Below are 15,099 nucleotides of genomic sequence, written 5' to 3' on the forward strand. Positions count from 1 at the left end.
ACTTTACGTTTAATTGCCTTACTGGTGATTTTAACACTTCCCATAAACCACTAAAGAGGTTCTGCTACGACGAAGTGGTACAGACATTTGGTAAAATAAATCAAGTAAATGAGGCCAAGTGAAAAAAGCTGACATGGGAGAAATGGGGCAGACCTTCTTTCAAGCCCATGATCCACATGGTGTCCAGGGCATCAATGAGTGTTAGGCCAAGGCCAAACCATTCGCTGAACGACTTAGAGATGGGCTTCAACTCGTCGTGGCCCCAGGCGAACTCCTTGTAGCCTTTCCAAGCGTGGCGGAATGCTTCTATCACTGCCATCTGGCGCTCATTGAGAGGTACTAAAATCAGAAAGCAAAAGAACTCAACTCTAGGACACAGGAAGTTAGCTGCTGGGACCAGCTCTCTGGGTTCTGTTTAGGCAAGGGCCCCTTCTGACACTGCATGATTTGCCTACTCTAGTCAACTACCAAACCGTTCCCCCCCACACACACACACACATTTATCAAATTTATTAGTTAAGCTTATAGTTAACACTGTAATTATTTATAAGGCAATATTATTATTTTTTGCTTTTTCTTAAGTGTTTTGTCAGACAATATATGAATGTATTATACAATCCCCTTATTATTATTATTATTATTTCTTCCCTTATGGTTGTGTGTGTGTGTGTGTGTTTATTTATTTATTTTTACTGTAAGTTGCTTGGAGACCTTCCTTCAGGTGGCAAGTGACTAGTAAGTATGATAAATGGGGGTGGGGACTAACAATTCAGAATGTGAAACCATGGATTGAAGTTGGCTTACAAACACTGGCTTGTGCTAACCATGATTTCCCATTACTTTTTGAACGCAATGTACTGGCATGGACCTGGTTTTTGTTTTTTTCCAGCACCCCTCCCCAGACGCTCACATGGCCAGAGATGTGAGGCAACAGCAATTAGAAAAATGAAATCATCATTAGGCAAAATTAGGCACGATTGCTTTGTTTGTCCACAAGACTGATCCTAGTTTGTTCCAACAAACCACGGCTAAAACAAAACCATAGATGAGCGTTAAAAAAGGTTAAAACAAACCATATTTGAAGGTTAGATGCAGCCATACTGTCCGAAACAAAGGGGAAATGGCAGGAAGAAAGCTTGAGCCCCCACCTTCACTAATATGTCAGATCAATTATAGAATGGAAATTGAAAAGTGTTTGAGAAGGACTGAGCTAGTGAAGGTTGGAATGTGAAGGCTGTGTTCACAACAGAACCATGTGAGAAGGACAAAGTAGCACATAAGCAGGAACTTGTTATTATAAACTGTTGTAGAAGAAGAGATAAGGAAGTTAGAAGCCTGTTGCCATCTCTAGTAGAAGCCAGTAGAAGTCAGAAGGTGGAAGTTATTGCCATACATGGACAGACCTGGCCCTTTGCTTGTAACTGTATACATGCTTGTGCTTTTTTCATATTTGGTGGATGAGGCTGTGATGCATCGGCCCTGCAACACCTATATAAACATCCTGTTTTACTGACAATTGGCGTCTGGATTCTATTGGCCGTTCCAAGCAGCCCAGGGTATGAGGCTTGAACCTGGATATTTCCCCAACAGACTTGTCTGTTTCAGACCTGTCTATTTTGTGTAGCAGTAACCAGCAACTGCCTGCAAGGCAGGAATAAGCTTTGAATTCACCAGAGATGTGGGTTCCCCTTGACTCATTACCTGGCTCTTTAGTATCTTCGGATTCCACAGGCAAGGGCCTGTCTGGTTCCTTTATTTTGTTGGAAGGAGGTTCTGTGCCCTGGTCTGGCTCAATCACTGCTCCTCTCCAGCTGCAAAAAGAGAACTATTCAAGGAATACTGGGTGGGTTCTGCTGTCACAGCAACGTCAGAAAGATGCACAACAAAGGCTCAATCAAGGATTGGGGTGCTGCGGCCCCAAAGATAGCTGGTCCCCTTTTCCTGGGGGTGCAGATTTCTCCGCACAAAAGTCTCTTAAATGGTTCTCCCTTACTGCCCCTTATGCCCAGGACACTCCCTGGTCCTCTGTGGTGCCAGCCTCTAGCTTCTCCTTACAGTCTCAGAACTTAACCCCCAGCTGAACTGAAGCCCAGGCATCTGTCACTAAATGTTTTCCATGTTAGCTTCACATCTCCATTCCTGCTGCTCCTGCAGTTGTCTCTCCCAAAGGGTCGAAATGTGTGTTATAACTTTCCTGCAACCAAACAATGCTCCTCCAGCCAACTACCTGATGACGGACTTCTCCGTTTTTTGTTCTTTACCAGCCTGGCCAGCTTCTCCCTCCTCCTTGGCTGCTTCATCTGGGAAGTTCAACCTCGAGTCTCTCCATGGTGGCCTGATCTGTAGGTTAGGAGGTCCCCGCCGGACAGGAAGCTGCTTCGGAGGTTTCTAAGGAAATGGAGCAGAGGAAGAAAACAATGACTTCCCACCTTCCCATACACACCTGTCCTACACATACCTGTAAAAAGCCACTTGCTTTGTCACCTTTGGCAGGCAAGACTGGGAAGAAAAAGGAGACTTGGCTCTATGCCCATGTCTGTGACCATACCTGCAGGGCTGGGATAAACTGAAACTGCCCCCACCTTCAGCTCTCCCCTTTCATCTGTTGACAGGGAACTGAATCCAGCTATTTCCTAGTTTCTCAGGACAGGAAGCCCCACTGAGTCCTGGCCTCATTACTAGCCTCCATTTGCTTCTTTAAGAGAGGCTTCTCTCATCAGGTCAAAAGAAAACAGGCCAGTAGTAGTGATGCCACCTACTACCATGACAACGATCTGAAGCTCTGTGAGGGGTCCCCCTTGCCTTGAAGTACAGGCAAGACTGGAAAGTGGAAGGGGCCTCCCACGAAAAGGGACGGAGCATGAAGCGATTTGCACAGCCCTGCTTCCAAAGCAAAAGGGAGTCATAATTGCACCACCCAATGAGACAGGATAGGGTGCTTGGCCCCCCACAAAAAAGCAATCCTGCCAAACCTCAGACAAGGAAAATTCAGGACATAGACCACTTCTCTCGCGTACTTTGCCAGAGAAGTTGAATTCAAAGTGGACCTGAGTTTCCTTCAGCAGCAACATCTGACCACACTAGGTGACACACCAGTGGCCCAGGGCTTGAGGCACAGGGCTGTCACCCAGAGACTTGCTTATGTTAGTGGTAAGCACGCAAGACTTCGTCAGCAACCTGCGAAAGACACAAGGTGGAGTCCTGGGCTGGGAGTCAAAGATTAAAGATGTGAAGCAATCATACAGGGCCTTTCGTAAACCTCAGTCTCCTTTCTGAGAAGCAAAGGTGCTGGCAGAGAAGCCTAGTCACTAGTCTAGCATTTCCTCAGATTAATGATTAATCAAGCTGTGTTCCAGACAGCCTTGAGAAGATAGGCAATGGTAGAAAAGACGAATGAAGGCTACCCTCTCCTGTTCTTCCTTTGTGGTAGGGTTGTTGTATTTTGGGTACTCATAAGAACCTTGGATAAAGCCAATTGCCCATCTAGTCCAGCATCCTGTTCTTACAGTGGCCAACCAGGTGACCTAAAGGGAAACCAGCAAGCAGGATCTGAGCACAAGCAGCACTCTCCCCTTCTGTGGCATCTAGCAACGGGTATTCAGAAGAATTGCTGCTTCACTGGATGACCCCAAGCTCTAGTGCCATGAGAGAGGGAGAAAACGTCTCTATCTGTGCCATGCATGATTTTGTAAACGTCTATTGTGTCACCTCTTACCCGCTGCAAGCAGGATTTCAGCACAAGAGCACTCTCCTCCACCCCTGTAGCTTGCAGCAACCAGCATTTAGAAAAATTGCTGTATCTAACTGTGGAGGCAGAGCACAGCCGTTGCGGCTAGTAGCTAATGATAGCCTTATCCTCCATGAATTTGTCTAATCCTCTTTTTAATCTATCCAAGCTGTGGGAGCTAGTTCCAAAGTTTATGTGCTGCGTGGAAAAAGTGCTTTATTTTCTCTTCCTCAATCTTCCAACATTCAGCTTCACTGGATGTCCATGAGTTCCAGTGTTACGGGAGAAATAAAACTTTTCTGTATCCCGTTTCTCCATGCCATGCATTGTTTTATAAACTTTCATCACGTCATCTCTTACTCACCATTTCAAAAGGAAGCATTACTAAAGGAAGTCAAATATAAAATACACATTTTTAACAGCACAATTAGCCAAATAATAAAATATTGTCATATGTTTAGATACAGAGGGTGCTTGCTGTGTGTTAAGCTGCTACCCCAACCCTCTAAATTCCAAAAAAAGAGAATTACTTGAAGGGAAAAATCCCCCAGATTGGCATCAGCATTTTGTGGAATCGGGAGAACTGCCTGGTTTGCTGGCTTCAACCCAGGGATTTCCATATAAGTCTTCTGTTCCTCTGAAGCTCTGCTGGTTAGACCTGAAAAGAGAAATTAACTGCAGCGAATGCCACCTGATGCAACATAAAGAAATGAACGTCCAAGACTCCTGGTAAGATCTCACCCAGTTAAACATGTTTACATGCTGGCTTCAGGCTTACCAGAACAATAAACAAAACCAAGGAAACCAAATCATTGTGCCCTGTCCAATGTATCTTGCTCCCACAAAAAAAAAAATTACCCACCAAGAAGAATTGGCATAATTTCCTTTTTCCTTACAAATTAGCCCAAAGAGCTGAGACCAGGTTTGATCTTTTGATTCATTCATTATTACAGTCAGGGCTGATGGCAGGGCAGCAGGTGCAGCTGGGGCCCGGCAGTCCAGAGGGGGTCCTGACTAACTTGCACATGTTTTATGTTAACATATTAACAAAATATGTATTTCATCTTCAATGCACGCACAATTCCAAAATAATAGCTTGCAAACTTGTGCCGTGAACTAAGCATCAACAGCAAGTTAGCTCCGTCAGTAGACCAAGAGACTCTTAATCTAATGGTTGTGAGTTCAAGCCTGCACCGCAGGGGGCTGGACTAGATAACCCTTGTGGCCCCTTCCAATTCTATGATTCTTCCCCCCGCAAAAAAAAATAAAAATCATTTTTATTTTACACTTGAAACAATAACATTTCAAATAAAAGAAATACACAATTGATATTAACTCCCCTCTTTTCCACTACATATTCTAATTTCTCCCTGTATCTTGTTTTCCTCATGTTCGTATCTCAGTATTTTTTTTACTGCTGAATTTATTCCATTACTGTTAACTTCTTAATATGTTTACAATATGCCTCTAAATATTCCACAAAACATTTCCAATCTTCCTCAGATAGTTTTTTTATCCTGATCTTTTATTCTGCTTGTCAGTCTTGCCATTTCTTGTTGAAGGGAATCAACCCAAGGAAGGCCACAGGGCAGGATGGGGTAGCTGGAAGGGTATTGAGAGACTGTGCAGATCAACTAGCAGGAGTTTTCACTGGGGTTTTAAACTGATCCCTACCCCAGGCTACTGTACCATCCTTCCTAAAGCCTTCTATTATTGTTCCAGTACCAAAAAAATCTAATCCGGAAAATCTGAATGACTTCCGTTCAGTAGCACTCACACCTGTAATCATGAAGTGCTTTGAAAAGCTGGTACGAAATTATGTTATTGCCTGCCTACCAGAGGGACTGGACACATTCCAATGTGCCTATAAAACGAAAAGATCGACACAGGATGCTGTGGCGATTGCCCTCCATGCTGTTCTTGCACATTTGGAGCAGTGGGGGGGGGGGCTATGCCAGACTGCTTTTGGTAAATTTCAGCTCAGCATTTAATACCATTCTACCGCAATGTCTGATGTCTAAATTGGGAGATCTGGGGCTCCCGCTATCACTTTGTAGGTGGATATTGGACTTTCTGTCAGATCGCCCCCAGAGGGTTCGGCTGAGCCCTTATACCTCTAATATGCTTAGGACTAACACAGGGATGAGTGCTTAGTCCGCTCCTTTATACTCTCTACACGTATGATTGTGTCGCTGCTCACCCTAGTAATAAGGCTGTCAAATTTTCAGATGACACAACCGTGATCGGGCTCATCTCCGATAAGGAGGGTGAAACGGACTATAGAGATGAGGTGGAGCGTCTGACAGAGTGGTGCAGAGTTAATAACTTGCTCATAAATACAAAGAAAACAAAGGAGCTTGTGGTGGACTTCAGGAGACAGAAGAACGATGTCCAGCCACTTTTGATTGACGGAATCTGCGTGGAGAGGGTAACAACGTTCAGATTTCTGGGCATCAAGTTAGAAGAGGATCTGCCCTGGAGTGTCAACACAAGGGGGCTTGTGAAGAAGGCACAGCAGAGACTGTACTTTTTGAGAATTCTAAGGAAAAACCATCTTCCGCAAAAGCTGCCGCTTGCCTTCTATCACTGTGCCACTGAGAGCGTGCTCACTTATGGTTTATGTGTGTGGTACAGAAGCTGCACTTCTCGGGATAGGATAGGGTTGTGCAGAATTATTAAAACAGCAGAGAGCATTCTTGGCTGCTCACTCTCCACCTTAGAACAAATCTATATCATCAGGTGCACAGAAAAGCACTAGACATATCAAGAGATCCATCGCACCCTGGTCACCATTTCTTCGAGTTCCTGCCATCGGGACGGAGATACAGAGCAATGAAGGTGAGAATGTGCCATCTCAAGAACAGTTTCTTCTCTAGAGCAATTTCGGACTTAAATGGAAAGTCTGGACTTTGAAATCATCTTATTTTACTTGTTATATTGTATTGTATCGTATTGTACTGTTTGAATTAGTGTTTTGTAGTTATTTTAAATTTATGTGCAGTGCATTATCTGAGTGGATAGAGTAATTTCGCTGTTGCCGCAAGGGGACAATGACAATAAAGATTATCTATATCTATCTATCATTTCTATATATTCTATTAACTTTGTCTGCCACTCTTCCTTCGTTCTTCCTATCTCTGAGCATACACCATCCATGCAGTTGTAGTAGCATACATAAAAAGAGATTTGCGATCCGTGGGTATATTTACATCTGTTATGCCTAAAAGAAAAGCTTCTGGGTTTTTAAACATTTTTTTCAACTCATCATTTCCCAGAAGTTTTTAACCTTTTCGCTTGTCCACCATATATGATAAAATGTGCCTTCTTTTTCTTTACATTTCCAACAACTACCAGTTTCAGTTTTATACATCTTAGCTAATTTACTTGGCGTTAAATACCTATAGATCATTTTCATATGGTTTTCCTTCAGTGAGTAACATGCAGTAAATTTTAGATCTTTTCCCCATAATTTCTCCCAGGCACTCATTTCTATATTATGCCCTTTATCTCTTGCCCAATGGATCATATATATTGTTACCCATTTACCAAATGAATTTTACCAATTCATCTTTTGTCTCCCATTCTACAGGTAATAGTAGTTAATACATTTTAGAAATTATTCCTCTTTACTATCAATAATCTCTCTTTCAAATTGTGAACTTTGGGTCGAAAAACCCCTTCTTTTGTCCAGTTTTAACACATCATGTATGTGATGATACTGTAACCAATCCATCACCACTTGTCCAAGTCCCTCCTTTTTAAAATCTTACCACTTCTGAAAAGTCCAAAAGTTCTCTATAAGTTGCCCAGTGTCCTTCCATGTTACGCCAACTCTATGATTCTATGATTTCTGAGTACTTCCAACCGTCTATGAACATTCGCTTCTACACTTTGACAATATGACAGCACAGTCTCATCTTACGATGTGGTCACATTTGTAGGTTTTTGTAAGTGAACACCATGCGAATATAATGAAGTACAAGTTGAATGTTTCAAGTGTTTGACTAGTTCAGCAATGATCGTGTAGATGCTTATATACTTATACTACTGATATAAGTCATTAGGATATTAACATTTTCAGCAGGTACAGTACAAAAATATCATATTTATTATGAACACCCAAATGAGATCATGAATTTGTTTTACATCCCATGTAAATACTTTTTAGCCAGTACAGTGGTACCTTGGGTTAAGAACTTAATTCGTTCTGGAGATCCATTCTTAACCTGAAACTGTTCTTAACAGTTTAGGGAAGCCCTGTTTAGGGAAGCTTTTAATGTGTGATATTTTAATGTATTTGATTTTTTTTGGAAGCTGCCCAGAGTGGCTGGGGAAATCCAGCCAGATGAGCAGGGCACAAATAATAAATATTATTATTATTATTAACCTGAGGTACCATTTTAGCTAATGGGGCCTCCCGCTGCCTCCGCTGCACGATTTCTGTTCTCATCCTGAAGCAAAGTTCTTAACCCGAGGTATTATTTCTGGGTTAGCGGAGTCTGTAACATGAAGCGTCTGTAACCTGAGGTACTACTGTATGCCCTTGCTTAGGGAGGCCTGGGGTGGGGGGATTTTCACCATGGTCTAAACTTGCATTCAGCACCACTGATTACAGTAACACAAAAGAAGCAGAACAGCCTCTGAAAATAAGCAAAGATGGCCTTAATTTTTCTCCAGTGGTTGCTGTTTTAAAACTGGCCTCCCACCAATGAAGGACCTCTTCCTTCTGTATACAGGACCCTCTCTGTGTATAGAACTTTCCAAACCTGTCCTGAGTTTAGGATGAAAGCTCTAGTTGCTTTTTAAAGATTACAAATTACAAATCTGCAACCTTACTAAGCTGCAGAAAATCTAAGTAAGTGAAATAGACCTACTTTTCCAGGGTTCGGACATGTTTGCGTAAGTGATGACCCCGCAGACAGCCAGAAAGGCAAACAGGAAGAGGATCAAGCTCCGCTGAAGGCGGGACAGCTGCTTCCATTTCTGAGATTGAAACAATATAGAGAGAAATCAGAAATGCAAATATAATAACTGTGCTGTTTATATAGCAATATATAAATAATGCCAAAAACCCTCACAAGTCTAAATCAGAAAAGAGCCCTAGCTCATGACATGAAGGCATTGACACCACAGGTCTCTATGTGAGTTTTCACAAGCTGAACTAAACACTTCCCAATACAAAAATAAAAAATTCCTTCCAGTAGCACCTTAGAGACCAACTAAGTTTGTTCTTGGTATGAGCTTTTGTGTGCATGCACACTTCTTCAGATACCAAGAACAAACTTAGTTGGTCTCTAAGGTGCTACTGGAAGGAATTTTTTTTAAAAAAAAATTTCGTCTAGACTACGGCATACCAACATGGCTACCTACCTGTAACTTAAACACTTCCCAGTTTATATCTCCCTTTTCACTCTACACAGAAAAGCAAGGATGCATCCCTGAAGCAATTATGTAGACAGTGTTCCTTTACCACATATGAAACTTTACAATAAGGGTGGGCAGGCTTCAGCTTTGCTGGATCCACTTTGCTTTTTTTACTGGAACCCCAAGATAGACCAGACCATATCAAAAAACAAAATCTTAGGATGAAAGACTTCTGAGCCCAGGAACTTCTTATGAGCACCAGAACTGAGCGGAGCACACAGCCCTTCTACATAAAATATCCACTCTGGGTTCCCGCCTCCCCAGTTTTCAGTATTTCAGCAATATTTGGGGTAAATTTGTTGGTGCCATTGTTAGGAACACAGGATCTTCCAACATTCAGTGAGTATAAAGGAAGAAAAACTCTATCCACTTTCTTCATACCAAGCATCATTTTATAAACTTCTATCTTGCCATCTCTTATTCGCCTTTCCCCCTAAATTAAGAAGTCCCAAATGCTGCAAACCTCCCTCATCGGAAAGTCACTCCAACCCCAACCGCCAACTGATAATTTTGGTTGCCCTCCAACTCTACAATAACATTTTTGTGGTAAGGCAACCGGAACTGTACCTGTACTCAGTAAATCTTTAAGCAACTGGGAGTGAGAAATCATTCTTGATGTTCTTCAGATTACCCAGAGATCTAGCAGTGAATCCCAATCTACCTACAGGTCTTGACTTATTTTCAGCCCACTCTGCTCTATAGTATAATACACACACACACACACACGTCCCTTCTATAAGGACTTAAAATCTGAAATTTAACTGTTGGGAGAGAGGAGGGGAGGGGAAAGGAACAAACTGCAAGCAAGCACAGTTAAACAACTTAAATTGCGCTGTGACTGTGGAGAAGCCGACAAGCTTTGGTAGAAAAAGTTAGAGCAGATGAGCAGTCCTGCTGGATCAGACTGACCAGTCCAACACTCTGTTCCAACAGATCCCAGCCAGATGCCTCCTGGAAAGTCCGAAAAAGGAAATACAACAGCCTCCCTGGCCTCTCTCTGTTGAATGCCTCCAGCATCTCCTCCTGCTTCTGAACACAGATGCTAAATAAAAATCACTGATATAATTAAACAAAGAAGTAAGAAGAATCCTGCTGAATGACATGAAAGTTCCACCTAGTGCGACATCCTGCTTCCAACAGTGACCAGCCAGGTATTTCCAGAAAGCCCACAAGCAGGGCAGGAGGGCAAGAACCCCCTCCCTATGGCACTCAAGAAGCACACTGCCTCAGAACATGGAGGTTCTATGCAGCCACCATAGCTATTCCGTTAAGGAGGGATTAGAAAGGAGAGAGATGGCACCACAGACTGAATTGTTTCAAGATGTATTATAAGGATTATAAAGGGAAGCAACACGAACCTTCCTTGTCCCACACGCCTCCACAATTGCCCTGATTTCACTGCACTTGGGCACCTCCCTCTCTTGTCAGCATCTTGCCTAAACCAAAAACAAGAAACACGATGGCCAATACAAGTAGTATATATTTTTCTATCATGTATAATAACAGTAAGACAACGGACAGTGATCCGGTATTAACACTGTTTCATATACAAATAACTGCAAAATAAATAGACAAAAAATTAAACGAAAACCTGCATGGAAATGTATCACAGTCATCCATGAAATCAATATATCTACTATAAATGATACAATGCAACATAACAATGATAATGATAATGTAACATAATAGCATACCTCAATATACATTGGAAGCAATTTTCTACGGAGCAGTGTTCATACGAATATGTAACCACTGCTGGTAGTTCTCAGGATTTCGGGAGCTAATAAACCTACTCGTCTCACCAGGTGCATTCCATTACAATCATGTATGAGCACAGTTAATGCAACATCACTCCTTGACCAAAGCTAAATAAAGCCACCAAGATCCAGGTCCGAATTCAATCCTTCCGGATGAAGCGTCCTGAACATAAAAATAAATTGAGATTCTATTCGTCTTAAGGTCATTAAATTGATAAAGAGACATTGGCATATCCTGTGGAATATTCCTGGTTGTTTGGAATTTCCTCTCATAGGTCTTAGAGGTCTTAGGTTTACATATTCGTATGAACACTGCTCCGTAGAAAATTGCTTCCAATGTATATTGAGGGATGCTATTATGTTACATTATTATTGTTATGTTGCATTGTATCATTTATAGTAGATATATTGATTTCATGGATGACTGTGATACATTTCCATGCAGGTTTTTGTTTATTTATTTTTTCTATTTATTTTGCAGTTATTTGTACACAAAACAGTGTTAATACCGGATCACTGTCCGTTGTCTTACTGTTATTATGCATGATAGAAAAATATATACTACTTGTATTGGCTGCAGTGGTGCTTGTTTTTGGTTTCTTCTTGAAGATTGCATCACAGAGGTTCTTTGGTTTACTAAGCATCTTGCCTAAAACAAAAACAAAAAATGCCAGAGATTCCTCTTACGTACAACACAGCTCATGAGATCTGCATCAAGGCTGCTTCTTGACTTTTTCATGGCTTCACAGCAGCAGCTTTTATGAGGAAAACACAGAGCCAGTTCTCTGTTCAAGGTTTCTTTTTCAAAAAGGAAGCTGCCAGGGCTAATGCCACCTCTCTGTTTCCTGTCGCACCCCAGAGGTCTGTCTTTTGTTGTTGTGAAGATTCAGTACCCTGCCTACACCTTGAAGGTACAACACCTGCTGCCAGCATCATGAACTGATGCAAGTTGCTTTGGAGAAGAAATTTTGGTCTGAAAATCAAGGGGAGGGGGGACAATAAATAGGAGGAGAGGCCTACCAATGACTACTAATTGTGATGGCTGTATGAGCCACCAGATTTCAGAGGCAGCATGGCCCTGAGTATCAGTTGCTAGGAAGCAACAATGAGAGGGGAGTTGCATTTATGGCTCACATGTGGGCTTTCTATTGGGCAACTGGCTGCCTACTGTGGGAACAGGATGCTTGACCTGACAGGCCCCCTCTGGCCTGATTGAACTATCAGAAGAACATAGGAGGAATGGGCTGGAACGCCTGAGTGCAGAGTACTAGATATTAGCAGTATCAAACTGGGGGGGGGGGTGTGCCTTTAAGGCTTCCTCCAAGGCTTCCAGTGAGGGGGGGCATCTGGTTGACCACTGAGGGAAGCAGGATCCTGGACTCCACGGACCTTTGTTCACATAAAGGTAAAGGGACCCCTGACCATTAGGTCCAGTTGCAAACGACTCTGGGGTTGCAGCGCTCATCTCGCTTTACTGGTAGAGGTAGCCAGCGTACAGTTTCCGGGTCATGTGGCCAGCATGACTAAGCCAATTCTGGTGAACCAGAGCAGCACACGGAAATACTGTTTACCTTCCCGCCGGAGCGGTACATATTTATCTACAGTAGTACCTCAGGTTACATACGCTTCAGGTTACAGACTCCACTAACCCAGAAATAACGCTTCAGGTTAAGAACTTTGCTTCAGGATAAGAACAGAAATCGTGCTCTGGTGGCACAGCAGCAGTGGGAGGCCCCATTAGCTAAAGTGGTGCTTCAGGTTAAGAACAGTTTCAGGTTAAGAACGGACCTCCAGAACGAATCAAGTTCTTAACCCGAGGTACCACTGTACTTTCACTTTGACGTGCTTTTGAACTGGTAGGTTGGCAGGAGTTTGTTCACATATCTATCTTTAAAAGCTGAAAGGATCACAGCAGGGGCAGGAGTCTATTAATCTAAACTGTAAAGTCCAGGTTTGTTCTCAAAACATGTTGGAATTGAGATTCTTATAAATTATTACTAATGGTCCAGTTTCCTGCACCTATGGGACTCTTCCTGTTCTTTTTATAAACCTGCCCTTTGAAGGAACAACGGTAAACATGCCAACATTTACTATCCATTACCCTTAAATATTAAGATTGCTGGAAGAAATATCAACAACCTCAGATATGCTGATGACACAACCTTGATGGCAGAGAGTGAGGAGGAATTAAATAATCTTTTAATGAGGGTGAAAGAGGAGAGCGCAAAATATGGTCTGAAGCTCAACATTAAAAAAAACAACTAAGATCATGGCCACTGGTCCCATCACCTCCTGGCAAATAGAAGGGGAAGAAATGGAGGCAGTGAGAGATTTTACTTTCTTGGGCTCCATGATCACTGCAGATGGTGACAGCAGTCACGAAATTAAAAGGTGCCTGCTTCTTGGGAGGAAAGCAATGACAAACCTAGACAGCATCTTAAAAAGCAGAGACATCACCTTGCCGACAAAAATAGTTAAAGCTATGGTTTTCCCAGTAGTAATGTATGGAAGTGAGAGCTGGACCATAAAGAAGACTGACTGCCGAACAATTGATGCTTTTGAATTGTGGTGCTGGAGGAGACTCTTGAGAGTCCCATGGACTGCAAGAAGATCAAACTTATCCATCCTTAAAGAAATCAGCCCTGAGTGCTCACTGGAAGGACAGATCCTGAAGCTGAGGCTCCAGTACTTTGGCCACCTCATGAGAAGAAAAGACTCCCTAGAAAAGACCCTGATGTTGGGAAAGATGGAGGGCACAAGGAGAAGGGGACGACAGAGGATGAGATGGTTGGACAGTGTTCTCGAAGCAACTAGCATGAGTTTGGCCAAACTGCGAGAGGCAGTGAAAGATAAGGGGTGCCTGGCGTGCTCTGGTCCATGGGGTCACGAAGAGTCGGACACGACTGAATGACTGAACAACAACAACCCTTAAATATTACCCTTTAAAAACCCATTCAATCAACCATTACAATAATAATAATAATAATAATAATAATAATAAAACATCACAAACCGGGGGGGGGGGAGGAGAGCAAACAGAATCCACTGCAGCACCTCCTCCAGCTGCACTCTCCCACACCCGTTCTGCACAAGGTGATTGAGAGCTGGTGCTGATGTAGTGGTTAGGAGGTCAAGCTAGGACCTCAGAGACCAAGGTTCAAACCCCCACTCACTCATGAAGCTCACTGGGTGGCTTTGGGACAATCACTGCATCTTGGCCTAACCTACCCAACAGGGTTGTTGTGGGGATTAAATGAGGGAGTGGCTCACACTGCATGCTTTATTATGGCACTCAGAACCATGTACCTTGAGCTCCTTGGAGGAGGTGGGATATGAAAGCAATCATTCAGTAATTCTACAACAATACATACATATGATTCAGAAAAGTGAGGCAGAAATCCAACCAGTGCAGCTAATGCAACCATTTCAGACTGCAGGGTAGGGAATCAGAGGAAGTTACTGCATTTCTCACCTGGCCCTACAACTAAATCTAAATCTCAAGGGCTGTCACATGGAAGAGGGAACAAACTTGTTTTCTCCAGCTCTAGAGGGGAGGACTTGAACCCATGGATTCCAGTTACAAAAAAAGGAGATTCCGACCAAACATCAGGAAGAACTTTCTGTGACAGTAACAGCTGTTTGACAGTGGAACGGTCTCCCTCAGGAGGAGGTGGACTCTGGGTGGTCATCTGTCCTGGATGCTTTAGCAGAGATTCCTGCGCTGCAGGGGGCCGGGCTGGATAACCCCCGGGGTCCCTTCCAACTCTACAGTTCTATGACTCTTAGCTGCTCCATTTGGATTGGATTGGTGAGTTTGGAAGGGGAAAGTAACCACCCTAAGGACAATGGCAGGCATAGGCAAACTTGCCCCCCCCCCAGATGTTTTGGGACTACAACTGCCACCATCCCTGGCCACTGGTCCTGTTAGCTAGAGGTCATGGGAGTTGTAGTCCCAAAACATGTGGAGGGCCAAGTTTGGGGATGCCTGGACTATGGCTATGCAATGCCCACCCTCGGGACTTCCTGTCTTTTCAAGGCTTAACGCACGCACGCATGCGCCCTTGCGCGGCACTTCCCACCCCGGCCTGAAGAGGGCAGAGCAGAGCGCCGCGGCCCTTATTGCCCCTCCCGCAGAGGGCGCCGCTCGGCCCCTCTACGCACCACCCCACCGCCAGACCCTACTCTATGGCT

At 43.4% G+C, this 15,099-nt stretch overlaps 1 protein-coding gene across 2 annotated transcripts in view; it reads right to left on the reverse strand.

Annotated features, from left to right (window-relative positions):
- Window positions 1-15,099, reverse strand: part of MAN1B1 (mannosidase alpha class 1B member 1) — a 30,954-nt gene that overhangs the window by 15,619 nt on the left and 236 nt on the right. For both annotated transcript variants that reach the window (XM_033137326.1, XM_033137325.1), the window contains exons 2-6: window positions 8,602-8,710; window positions 4,258-4,385; window positions 2,228-2,388; window positions 1,702-1,811; window positions 154-339 (exon numbers count right to left, since the gene is read on the reverse strand). In XM_033137326.1, the coding sequence (XP_032993217.1) occupies window positions 154-339; window positions 1,702-1,811; window positions 2,228-2,388; window positions 4,258-4,385; window positions 8,602-8,710 (694 nt within the window). The remainder of the gene's footprint in view (window positions 1-153; window positions 340-1,701; window positions 1,812-2,227; window positions 2,389-4,257; window positions 4,386-8,601; window positions 8,711-15,099) is intronic.

This window comes from Lacerta agilis, chromosome Z (assembly GCF_009819535.1).
Source record: "Lacerta agilis isolate rLacAgi1 chromosome Z, rLacAgi1.pri, whole genome shotgun sequence".
Taxonomy (NCBI): Eukaryota; Metazoa; Chordata; class Lepidosauria; order Squamata; family Lacertidae; genus Lacerta; species Lacerta agilis.